This window comes from Phalaenopsis equestris, unplaced genomic scaffold (genome assembly GCF_001263595.1).
Source record: "Phalaenopsis equestris unplaced genomic scaffold, ASM126359v1 Scaffold000297, whole genome shotgun sequence".
NCBI classification, from domain to species: Eukaryota; Viridiplantae; Streptophyta; class Magnoliopsida; order Asparagales; family Orchidaceae; genus Phalaenopsis; species Phalaenopsis equestris.
In genome coordinates, this window is record NW_018164739.1 from 2,084,511 (window position 1) to 2,096,831 (window position 12,321).

General features: G+C 39.4%; 1 protein-coding gene across 1 annotated transcript; it reads left to right on the forward strand.

Annotated features, from left to right (window-relative positions):
- Window positions 1–2,854: 2,854 nt before the first annotated feature.
- Window positions 2,855–11,294, forward strand: LOC110025247 (purple acid phosphatase 22-like). Its single transcript, XM_020725601.1, has 5 exons — window positions 2,855–3,060; window positions 3,559–3,850; window positions 3,930–4,507; window positions 4,818–4,906; window positions 11,068–11,294. Exons 1-5 carry the CDS (start codon window positions 2,923–2,925, stop codon window positions 11,291–11,293), a joined length of 1,323 nt encoding a protein of 440 aa, XP_020581260.1. The 5' UTR covers window positions 2,855–2,922; the 3' UTR covers window position 11,294.
- The last annotated feature ends 1,027 nt before the right edge of the window (window positions 11,295–12,321 follow it).

Here is a 12,321-nt window from a genome sequence, read left to right on the forward strand (position 1 = left end):
CGTAGGCAATTTGTCAAACCACGTAAATCTGTGCGTTCCATTTTGTTACTATTTTCTGGTGTGAATTTTCTCATTCTATTTTTCGTTTTATCAAAGATTGCTCTGCTATTTTATTTCTATATACCACAACAACTGGTATCAGAGCTTTGTTTGGATATGAGGAAGAATGATGGCTACAAATAAAGTGAATGTTTCAGGGATCGAGAAGTTTGATGATAAATTTTAGTTATCGGGTGATGCAGATAGAGAACTACCTCTATGGGAAGAAACTTTGTCTTCCGTTATTAGGGAAAAGACCTGAAAGGATGGATGAGGCTGAATGAAATTTTTTGATCAACAAGTTCTGGGGTTATTCGATTGACCTTATTGAGGTTCGTTTCACACGACGTTGTCAAGGAGTGGACGGTTGCAGGTCTCATGGAAGCCTTATCATGTTTGTATAAAAAGTCATCGACGAATAACAAGGTATATCTGATGAAGAAGTTATTCAACTTGAAGATGACATAAAGTGTTACTGTTGCTTAACACCTGACCGTTGCTCAACACCTTAATGATTTCAATACTATCACAAATTAATTGTCGTATGTTGAAATTAATTTTCATGATGAGGTATGTGCGCTGATATTGTTGGTATCATTTTCAAATAGTTTGGAAGACATGAGGATGACAATTAGCAGTTTTACAGTTAAATCTAAACTGAAATGAGATGGTATTCGTGATTTGATTTTGTCTAAGGAGGTGCGCCGGAAGGATTTTGGTGAGATCTCAGGTATGAGTTCGACAATGAATGTTGATCTCAGAGGGAGATCACAGATCATGAACTCAAATAGAGATAGATCAAAATCAAAGTCTGGTCAGCAAACAACCTGCAGGAAACCCAAGAAGATGGAGAATTATAGAGCAAATGTGATATATGAAAAAGAACATGATGCACTGTTGATAGTAGTTCATAGTTTTGTTGATAACTGGATATTAGATTTAGTTGCTTCTTTCCATATAACATTCCATCAGGAATTGATGCAATATTAAGTTAGAGTTGACTTTGAGAAAGTATATCTGACAAATGGAAAAGCTTTGAATGTGGTTAGAAATCTACCAGAGGCCACAGTGCAAGACACCGATGGAAGTGAAGAGGTGAGTGGGTCTGGGGCACTAATTTTTATTGTTCCACATACAAATTGTGGAGAACCACAGATCTATGAAGAAATCTTGCAAGATAAAAGTTTGAGCAAGTGGGAATTGATATAACTTCCACTAGGGAAGATGACATTACACAACAAGTGTGTGTATCAGGTGAAGACTAAGTGTGATGATAGTAAGAGGTACAAGACTAGACTTGTTGAAAAAGGCTTTCAACAGAGACATAATATTGCCCATGCAATGAGAGTTGAAAGCAGATACAAGAGTAACCCAGCAAATAGCTTGGAGGTGTAAAACTTTGTTAACTCTGCTGATATGTTGACTGAGGGTGTTACTTTTGCGAAACTGAAGTTATACACAGCTTCAATTGATCTTCTGGTGTGAAGACAGAGACCATGAGTTGCAGAAGTGGATGATTCATGTTTGAAGAAAAAGGCAACGTCGCTAGTGGAGGATATCAGTTTGGGCAAGAAGATGTTTTTGCATGTGTACCGGTTTCCAAGTGGGAGATTTGTTAAGGATGGAGCCCGGTTCGCGACTTTGCTCTCGCTCGGTCGCGCCTGCTCCCGCTTTTTTGTCGCGAAACATCGCAAACCGATCCCACTCTCTGTTGTTTCAAACTGTTCCCGTCTATGCCCATTCCCGCCCTATCTGTTTCGCAAAGAGAAGCATCCCTTCTTTCGTTATAAGTCGCTAACATACAACAGTTTTTGGGTGATGTGTGTGGTTAGAAAGAGAAGAAGAAATCACACGACTCTCCTTCAGATTTTGCATGGCCTTTTTGTGTTTTTCTATGGGTTTCCTCGATACAGAGAAAGAGAACTGCAGGCAGTAGTTCCTTGCGGCAGAAGGAAGAAGAAAGAAGAAGAACAAGATTGTTCTCCATTGGCTTCTTTTTGGTGGCTTGTGGCAGAAGATAAATTTGGTTTATTTCTCTTGTAAATTTATTTTCTTCTGTGTATCTCGATTTAGAGAGAGAAGAAGAGAGAGCAACGAAGTGAGAAATCTCTCTTGCAAGTCGAGACGATCGACTAATGTAAATTCTTCAAGTAGTAAAATCCTCTGCAACTCCGTGGACATAAACAATTTGTCGAACCACGTAAATCTGTGGGTTTCATTGTGTTACTGTTTTTTGTGTGAATTTTCGTGTTCTATTTTTCATTTCATCAAATATTGTTCTCCTATTTTATTTCTATGTACCACAACACACCACTCAAATGTTATGTAGCGATTTACATAAATATCATTCAATTTCAATGAAATAATCTACATATATATCACTCATTGGTTATGACAATTATTTTTTAAACGGTGTTACTAAATATGAGCATAATGATAATTTGTCCATAAATAGCTGTCACATAGCGGTTTTTAATTAGCTGAAAAAAACAGCAGCTAACTTCCCAACAACAACTTCCTCGCAACAGCTTCTTAGGACAGCGCAGATGTGCAGCTTAAAAGCTGAGAAGCTGCAGCTACCCTAACAAGACCCTTATTTGAAATAATACAAAATAGTTTTAAAACCCAACTATGTGCCATTAGTTCCACATGAGTGTGCGTTGGGTCTTATTTTCAACAAAATGATGATAGGAGTGATAGAATATTCAATGGGCTTGCTTCCTTGTTTCTTGACGTCAACTATTTCTTGCACCCTTAAATAACTTCCACATAAATCTATTAAACTATCTTTTTCATGTTGTAAACAGCTCAACAACTTTGGTAGACGCATCGACCCCTTTATTCTAATGTCGTCGCAGAATCCTAAGCTAAGGGGAAGAAAAAATGGCCACGCCATGGTCGCCGGCGTTAGGCTTTGCAGTGATCCTCGCCTCCTGCTTCGGGGCCACGGCCTACTCGAGACCACCGGCTGGCAAAATTCTGACGGTGGAAAGTTCTGAGTCTGACTCCCATCCTCAGCAGGTGCTTACACATACTTTCTGAAATTAAAAAAATATATATTTTTTGATGTATTTTGGGTAAAAATAGCACTTTTAATATGAAATATTGTATCAAGATAGACATGCATGACATCGATACCATAGTAAGGATATTTTAATTGCTATAGAATTTTTTTAATAATGTAAATAAGGGTATTTTAATGGGTATATATATGCTGGTGCTAATAAATCTTATAATGAGTGATTTGAGTTGAATAATTCAGTATTCCATAGAGGTAATATTACTTATGAAAGATGGACTGACGGTCAAACATAAATAAAACCAAACCAGAAATAATACTAAATATTCTATTTTATTTTCTTACATATATTTATTCTTAATAATTTAAATTAGATCATGAATCAATTCCCCACAACTAAACAAATTGTTTGACTCTGATTTTACGATAAAGAACATTTTTTTCGTCATTATTATATAAAAATCAAGTCTTGATCCTTTTTTTCGGAATGAATTACATAGGTTCATGTTTCCATGGTGGGATCCGATCACATGCGTATTTCATGGATCGCCAAAGAAAAGAATACTCCTTCGCTTGTTGAATACGGCAAAATACCCGGCGTTTATGACAGATCTGCCACCGGCGAGAGCACCTCATATCGCTTCTTCTTCTACACCTCCGGCGAAATCCACCACGTCAGTGTCGGCCCATTGGATTCCAACACCACATATTACTACCGCTGCGGCGGCGTTGGCGACGAGCTCGCCTTCAAAACTCCACCTGCAGCTCTTCCTGTCGACTTCGTGCTCGCAGGTTTGTCGCTACCTCCACCATTGTCTCTTCCTTCTTAGTTCTCATTCAAACAAGCTGATAAAATTGCGTGCGTATACAGGAGATTTGGGGCAAACGGACTGGACGGCATCCACTCTCTCACACATAAACAACTCAGACTACGACATCCTTCTCCTCCCCGGCGACCTCTCATACGCCGACTCCCAACAACCGCTCTGGGACTCCTTCGGCCGCCTTGTACAACCCCAAGCAAGCCGCCGGCCATGGATGATCACACAAGGCAACCATGAGATCGAATCCCTTGTTCCCATCTTCCGCATCCACGCCTTCGCCGCCTACAACGCGCGCTGGCGCATGCCATTTGAGCAGAGCTCCTCTGCTTCCAACCTCTACTATTCGTTCGATGTGGCCGGAGGGGAGGCTCATGTGCTTATGCTCGGTTCTTATGCCGATTATGGCGTCCGGTCACAGCAGTACAAGTGGTTAAAGGCAGATGTTGGGAAGGTTGACAGGAAGAAGACGCCATGGGTGCTGGCGATTGTTCATGTGCCGTGGTATAATACGAACGATGCGCACCAAGGGGAGGGTGAGGGAATGAGAAAGGAAGTGGAGAAGCTCGTCTTTGATGCGAAGGTCGACATTGTCTTCGCCGGCCACGTCCACGCCTATGAGCGATTTGTAAGTCTTGTTTCTGATTAATTCTACGCCTACAAGCGATTTGATTTACATAATTTGGTTAAGTTGTTATCTGTAATGTATATATGTGTCTTAAACTTCAGAAATTTTGATGAACTCGGCCTGTAATTCACTGATTTGTTTTGAAAAATCTTTTCTTTCGAAGCAATCTGTCTAGAAAAACCTTCATTAAGATGCACATTTGCAATTTTTCCCTGTTTAATACAAGTAATTATTTATTATAGCTTACTATTATATATTTTTTCTTGTTTGTCTGACTTGTCTTTCGACATTTTTTTAATATCTGTGACAGACGAGAATATATGACAACTGTTACAATCCTTGCGGTCCTATATACATAACCATTGGAGATGGAGGAAACAGGGAAGGTCTTGCCAACCAGTAAGCAAAAGCAGTACATTCATAAATTGCTTTAATGGCTTGTATTTTAAGATGTGTGTGTGATTTCATTGTATTTTAGTTGATAAAACCAATACAACTAAAATATGACGATTCATATGTGCGGGGAATCCACACCTAACATTTTTGTGTGTATGCGTTCATCTCTCTCATTGATCCAATTTGATGTCTTCCCTTAAGTTCAATATCTCGTTGGACTCAAGAGAAGGGCAAAGCAGAATCCCTCTGCGCTATTGGAAACTCACCAACGGAATTCAAAAGAACTCATGAAGTATTAGCAATAGTCAATGCCCCCATCTTTTTTCTTACTCCATTTAAATAATAGAAACATATAACAAAACCTCCCATCCCAACTGGGAATGTAATAACCAATAAAATTACTTTTAGGAAAGCAAATAAACACATAACATAAAGGAAAATATAACATGAAAAAGAAAAAACTTTAATTAACTTCTAAAATTGGAGTCTTTAATTGAGCTTCTTAATTCAAATTCAAATTTTGAATTTTGAATTTTGAATTTTGAATTTGAATTTGAAACTTTAATTAGGATTTATTGTTCTTCCTGATTTGTCTCGGTTTCCAAATCTTCTTCTATAATTTAAAACTTTAATTTGAATTTTGAATAATTTTGAATTTGAAATTAGATTGCCCTTCCTGATTTGTCTGGGTTTCCAAATCTCCTTCCATAATTTTCTCTGGATTTGCATCAATTGTCGGCGCTCCTGGAGAATTTGACTCCGGCAAGTTATGTTGACGGTAAGTAGCAAAAAGATGTGGATTTAAACGTTGGAGCTCAATGCTTGTAACCAAACAGAGTTTGAATTTGAACGATTTTTTCATTGAACTAAGAACTTGAAATATCTTCCCCGGAGAGTCGAAACAAATTGATGTTCTAGAATGACAACAATCTCATCTAGTGGTATTGTATTTTCTAGCATTCGCATGATCGATGATTCGTTTCGAGCTGGCAGTGCAAAAAAGTCACGGTCATCTCCTTTGAATGCAGTAAGGTCTTCACTGTTAAACACTGGGCTAATGCCGAAGTTGGAGGGTAGCTCAATAACATGGGCATTAGTTCTTAATTTCTTGATAACTTTAAAAGGGTTTGTTCGACGGGCATGAAGCTTGGTAAAACTCCCCGGAGGAAAACGTTCTGACCTTAACCGAACAAGGACCAGATCCCCGTTGTTAAATTGACGATCCTTATATTTTGAGTTTGTTAACGCTGCATAGGAATTTGTGTGGAACGTAAGGCGCCGCTTGCATTCTTCGTGAATAGTTTACATATAACTAGAAAAATCCACTGCAATCTCACTTGGCCTGGGTGACAACAGTAATGAGTTGATATCTAGTGGAGTGTTGGGTCGAAACCCATAAACCACTTCGAATGGAGCACAACCTGTTGATTTATTAACAGAGTTATTGAAGGCAAACTCTGCATGAGAAAGTATCATATCCCAGCTGATAACGTGATTCGCAACAAGACAGCGTAGTAAGTTCCCTAAACTCCTGTTGATCACTTCAATTTGACCATCAGTTTGGGGGTGAAATGCACTTGAAAACATCAACTTGGTTCCCATTTTTTCCCACAGAGTCTTCCAAATATAGCTTACAAATTTGACATCTTTATCGGACACTATGGAGGATGGGACACCATGTAAACAGACAACCTCCTTCATGAATACTACTGCAACTTTAGATGCATCAAAGGTTTTGTGGCATGGAATAAAATGAGATATTTTAGAGAAGTGTTCTACCACCACCATGATTGAGTCGTGTTGCCGAAGAGTCTTGGGCAACCCAAGAACAAAGTCCATACTTACGTGTTGCCATGGTTTGTTCGGAATGGGAAGTGGTGTGTAGAGTCCAGGCTGCCGCTTGGTCCCTTTATTGAGTTGGCAAACTCGGCATTGGTCAACCACAGTGTTCACATCTCTCCTTAGTCGAGGCCAATAGAAACGATCAACCACAATAACATAGGTTTTATCGTACCTGAAATGCCCCGCCAAACCCCCATCATGGAGTTCGAAAATTAGAAACTCTCGCATTGACCGCGCGGAATGCAGAGGCGGGACTTGAAGAATAAGAAGTCCTCCTGCAACATGTATTCATTACCTGATGGTCGGTTGTGCTTGAGATCATTCCATACCTTGTCGAAATCTTCGTCGTCGGCATACTTGGTTTTGAGACTGTCGAATTCTGTAGTATTGATGGTAGATAAATGTAACACATGAGGCCTTCTGCTCAAGGCGTCTGCCACCTTGTTCTCCTCCCCCGACTTATGCTTAATAAGAAATTCAAATTGTTGTAGGTAATCCATCCAACGTGCATGTCTTGCATTCATTTTGCTTTGAGAATTTAAGTGCTTCAAGGAGTCATGATCGGTATAAAGAATGAATTTCTTATGGATTAAATAAGGCCGTCAGCGCTTCAATGTTTGAATTTATGCACAAAATTCCATATCGTAAACTGAGTAACGCCTGCGAGTCTTGTTGAGTTTTCACTGAAAAAGGCAGTGAGATGACCTTCTTGACTCATAACACCTTCGATTCCCACATGCGAAGCATCACACGCCATCTCGAAAATTTTAGAGAAATCTGGCATTTTGAGTACCAGTGCTTGTCCCATTTTTTTTTAATCTCATTGAAAGCTTTTGTTGTCGCAACACCCCACAAAAAAAAATTTTCTTTCAAGCACTCAGTGATTGGGGCCATTATGGTGCTAAAATTGCGAATAAATCGTCGGTAGAAGGTGGCCAAACTGTGGAAGCTACTGACTTCAGATAAATTATGGGGTGTTGGCCATGCCTGGACAGCATGCACATTTACAAGATTGGCCTCAACTCCCTGGTTTGAGATGATAAAATCGATGAACTTGGCACTTGTCTTCATAAACGAACACTTCTCCCTATTAATAAAGAGTTGTTCCGCCTTCAAGACCTTCAGTACCTGTTCGATGTGGCTCAAATGTTCCTGCATGCGACTGAAAATTAATATATCATCAAACTACAACAAATTTACCCAAAAAAAGTTTGAGGATTTGCGTCATGACCTGCATGAACGTGCTGGGAGCGTTCGTTAATCCGAAAGACATAACTAACCATTCGAACAACTCATCTTTTAACTTGAAGGTCGTCTTCCATTCATCCCCTGGTCGTATCCGAATTTGTTGATAGCCACTCCGGAGATCTAACTTGGTGAAAATAGAAGAGCCATTAGCGAGTCTAACATGTCGTCGAGGCGTGGGATGGGAAATCGATACTTCACAGTTATTTTGCTGATTGTGTGGCTATCTACACACATCCTCCAACTACCATCCTTCTTCGGTGTCAACAAAACTGGAAAAGCATAGGGACTAAGGCTTTCTCGAATAAACCCTTTGTCTAGCGAGTGCTGAATTTGTCGACTAAGCTCTTCGTTTTCCGTTGGACTCATCCGATAGTGTGGGATGTTGGGCAAAGTTGGATCGGGGATCAAGTCAATAGCATGTTGGACTTCCCGAAGGGGAGGGAGTTGATTCGGCATTTCATCTGGCTGATATCCAGGAATCCTTCCAGCAATGCTGAGAGCTCCGATGGAACGTGATCGTCCCCTTGCGTCGCCTCATGTGTGACTATCATAAGCACCATATGGTGGTCATGCATAGCACAAGTGAATGGGTGCATCGCCAGAACTGGGCACGCTTCCCTCTTTGCCTCAAATTCCGTTACCTGTAAGGGATCCAAAACAAATTTTTTACCTTTAAAATCAAAGGAGTAAGTGTTAGCGTACTCGTCATAAATAACTTTCTGATCGAAGAGCCAGGGTCGCCCCAATAACAGGTGGCAAACAGTCATATAAACTACATCGCATCATGCTTCATCTGCGTATGTTTTCCCCAGCGAGAAGTTAATCAAACAACGTCACTTCACAAGGACGGAATTAGTTTCATTAACCCAACTAATCCGATAAGGAGCGGGGTGCTTTTTTGTCTTTAATTTTAGTCGTTCTACGACGGTTTCAGAAATCACATTCATGGCACTCCCATTGTCAATAATTACATTCAACGCCGCCCGACCGTTATGCTCCATTCGTGTATGAAAAATATTGGTGCGCTGCCACTCGGGGTTGGTCTGGAGTTCTTTTTTTGATCCCGTCAATACTCTCTTGATTACGCAGCTGGGTAACTCTGACGCGCTCAAATGTTCTTCTTCACTGTGAATATCCACATCGGGATGCTCCTCCTCTGTGTCTTCGCCCACCTCCACCTCCAGTAGCTCATTCTCGCAGATAAAGACTAATTTCTTGTCTCTTGTCAGACATACGACAGCATAGTGTCCGGAGCCTTTACACTTATAACACTGGGGTCCATCGCTGGTAACCTTTGTTTTTCCCTTTAAGTCTCCGCTTTCCGCAACTCTGAAGTGATCTTTCGGAGCTGATGCTCTTTGGGAAGGAGTTGGAGTAACACGTTCTTGTCTTGCGTCTGTTGCCGTCACTTTCTTCATCACCGTAGAACCTATTTGTTTCTCAATACGGAGAGCCAACTAGTATGCCTCCTCGACGTTGATTAAGCAAGCAGTCCACTTCTCTCTACGTAGCTCACTCTGCAAGCCGGTGCGGTATCGAGCCAAAGTTTGTTGTTCGGTTTCAACAATTTTTCTGCGAACAGTCAACTCGTGGAAGCGGTCCGTGAATTGATCCACACTCATCGATCCCTGCCTAAGCTGCAACATTTCCTCGAACATCATTTGCTTGTAATTGATAGGCAAATATTTTTCCCTTGAGTCTCTCCTTCATTTTTTCCCAATTGGAGACCACTGGACGGCGCGTACATCGTAATTGTTCTTCCACACTTCCCCATCATGCTCGCGCATGCCCCTTCAATTTCATCCGGACGTACTGAGCCCTTCTATCCTTTGAGACGGAAAACCAATCGAAATAATCCTCGATTGCTGTTAACCAATCCTCGAACGCGTTGGGTTGCAGCTTCCCGTAAAAATCTGGCACATCAATCTTCATTCTCTTGGTGAGTTCATCTAGAGGTTGATAATCTAGACTACGTTCGACTTGTCCTCGGCGGAAACTCCGCCCGTGGCGCTCGGACTCGTGATGCAATTCGCGGTTCTCCAGCTCCTGAGATTCATTATCGTCCTCTATGTCCTCCGCGTGTCCGTCGCTGTCGTTTTTTTTTTCTCCCACGAGCTGCTTCTTTCCCTCGTTGATTACTAGGGCCAGCCATACTCCGTTTGCGCATAGCGTTCCTCCATAACATCAAGTCGATGAGTGAGTTGCTCTAAAGCGGTGGTGAGTTGGTGGATTTGGTGCTGTAGCTGGGGTTGATTTGTGTAATGATTGATGGGGTTTTGATCGTTTGGGTGCGAGTTGTTCGCCATGACATATGAGCTACCACTACGAGTTACAGACATGAGATGATGACTTCGTAGTGAGGGAACTTTGATCGTCTCTGATACCAAATTGATGTCTTCCCTTAAGTTTAATATCTCGTTTGACTCAAGAGAGGGGCAAAGCAGAATTCCTCTACGCTGTTGGAAATTCACCAACGGAATTCAAAAAAACTCATAAAGTAGTAGCAATAGTCAATACCCCCATCTTTTTTTCTTACTCCATTTAAATAATAGAAACATATTACAAACCTCTCATCCCAACTGGGAAGGTAATAACCTATTAAATTACTTTTAGGAAAGCAAATAAACAGATAACATAAAATAAAATATAATCTGAAAAAGAAAAACTTTAATTAACTTCTAAAACGGGAGCATTTAATTGAGCTTCTTAATTCAAATTCAAAATTTGAATTTTGAATTTTGAATTTGAATTTGAAACTTTAATTAGGATTTGTTGCTCTTCCTGAGCTGTCTCGGTTTCCAAAGCCTCCACCATAATTTGAAATTTTAATTTGAATTTTGAATTTGAAATTAAGATTTATTGTCCTTCCTGATTTGTCTGGGTTTTCAAATTCTCCTCCATAATTTCATTTGGATTTGCATCACAATTGGAATTCCTCACCATCATAGAATCAATTTTATAAAAAATTTTGTTTCTAAAATCACTAAAGCCATGTACAATAAATGTGTTTGAAAAAAAATCATGTATTGCACACTAACTTGAGTTTCATTTCTGTTTTACGTACCTTCTTGAAGTTTTAACGAACACCACAAAGCTGCCCATCTCTCTGTATTTAGAGAAGCAAGCTTCGGCCATGGCAGACTTAGGATATTGGACAATAAGCGAGCTCATTGGACGTGGCACCGTAACAATAGTTCGAATTCAGAGGTGGGAGATGAGCTATGGATAGAGAGTTTGAGCTCCTCAGCTTCATGCATGACAAAACAGAATTCTGCAACTCATTCCAATGATGAGCTTTAGAATTGCTAAAAGTATTCTTCTAATGAACTTATTGATATCTTTGTTGATTTAATCCCTTTAATTAGATAATTAATTAGTAGGTTTTGTAATAATTATTGTTTTAACATAATTAAATTTGTGAATAATGATGTTTGTAAAGTATGATGCAAAATGCATTTTGTAGGTGGAGTCGTTTTATACCTTCTTATCATTTTCTTACTTTAATCTCATGCATCCTTTGAGGTTTGTTAGGAATAAAAATTGTTAAAGGCTAGAAGGCAAAGCAATGTAGGTGGAGTTGCTTTTTATCGTCATTTCATTTTGCTCAAAATTTATCATTATTGTAACACGCTTGAAGAAATAAGATGATGGCCTCTCATTTAAAGAAAGTGAAGAATTGAAAGGGATAATAATTTGCCATTGCAAAGCTCGAATGAAATCTATTGATTCAATTTTTTTGCTTATATGTTAGCGGAGGTTGCACCTAGATTTATGTTGTATGAATAAACTAGAATTAGAATATCATGTGAAAGTAAGAAAAAGACCTTAGAATTTTGAGGGTTGAATATAATCTTTGGAATCTTTGGAGATGCATGAAGAACTTAAACATTTCTTGCAAAGACTTGTTTGATCATGAGTATTTAGGATCAAAAATTTTCAAGATATATATATATATAAGATGATTATTCATTTTATCCAATATCCTAAAGAATTCAACATCAATAAATTCATCTTATAAGAAATTATTCATAGCATAAATTTGCTAAAAATCTAAAACTAAATACATAGAATTGTAATTTTAGTAGTAGTTGCTCTAGTGACAGAAGTGTGACTTTGGGTGATCAAATTATTAAAAGGCAAATTATTAAAAGGTTAAATTATTAAAAGGTTTGAACGATTTAGATATATTGGGTCTGTTGTTCAAAGCGATGGTGATATAAATGGGGATGTAAATAGTAAAATTCAAGTTGGTTAGCTGAAGTGGAGGAATGCTCCGAGCCTTTTGTGTGATAGAAAAGTACCGCTTAGGTACCGCTTAGATTGAAAGA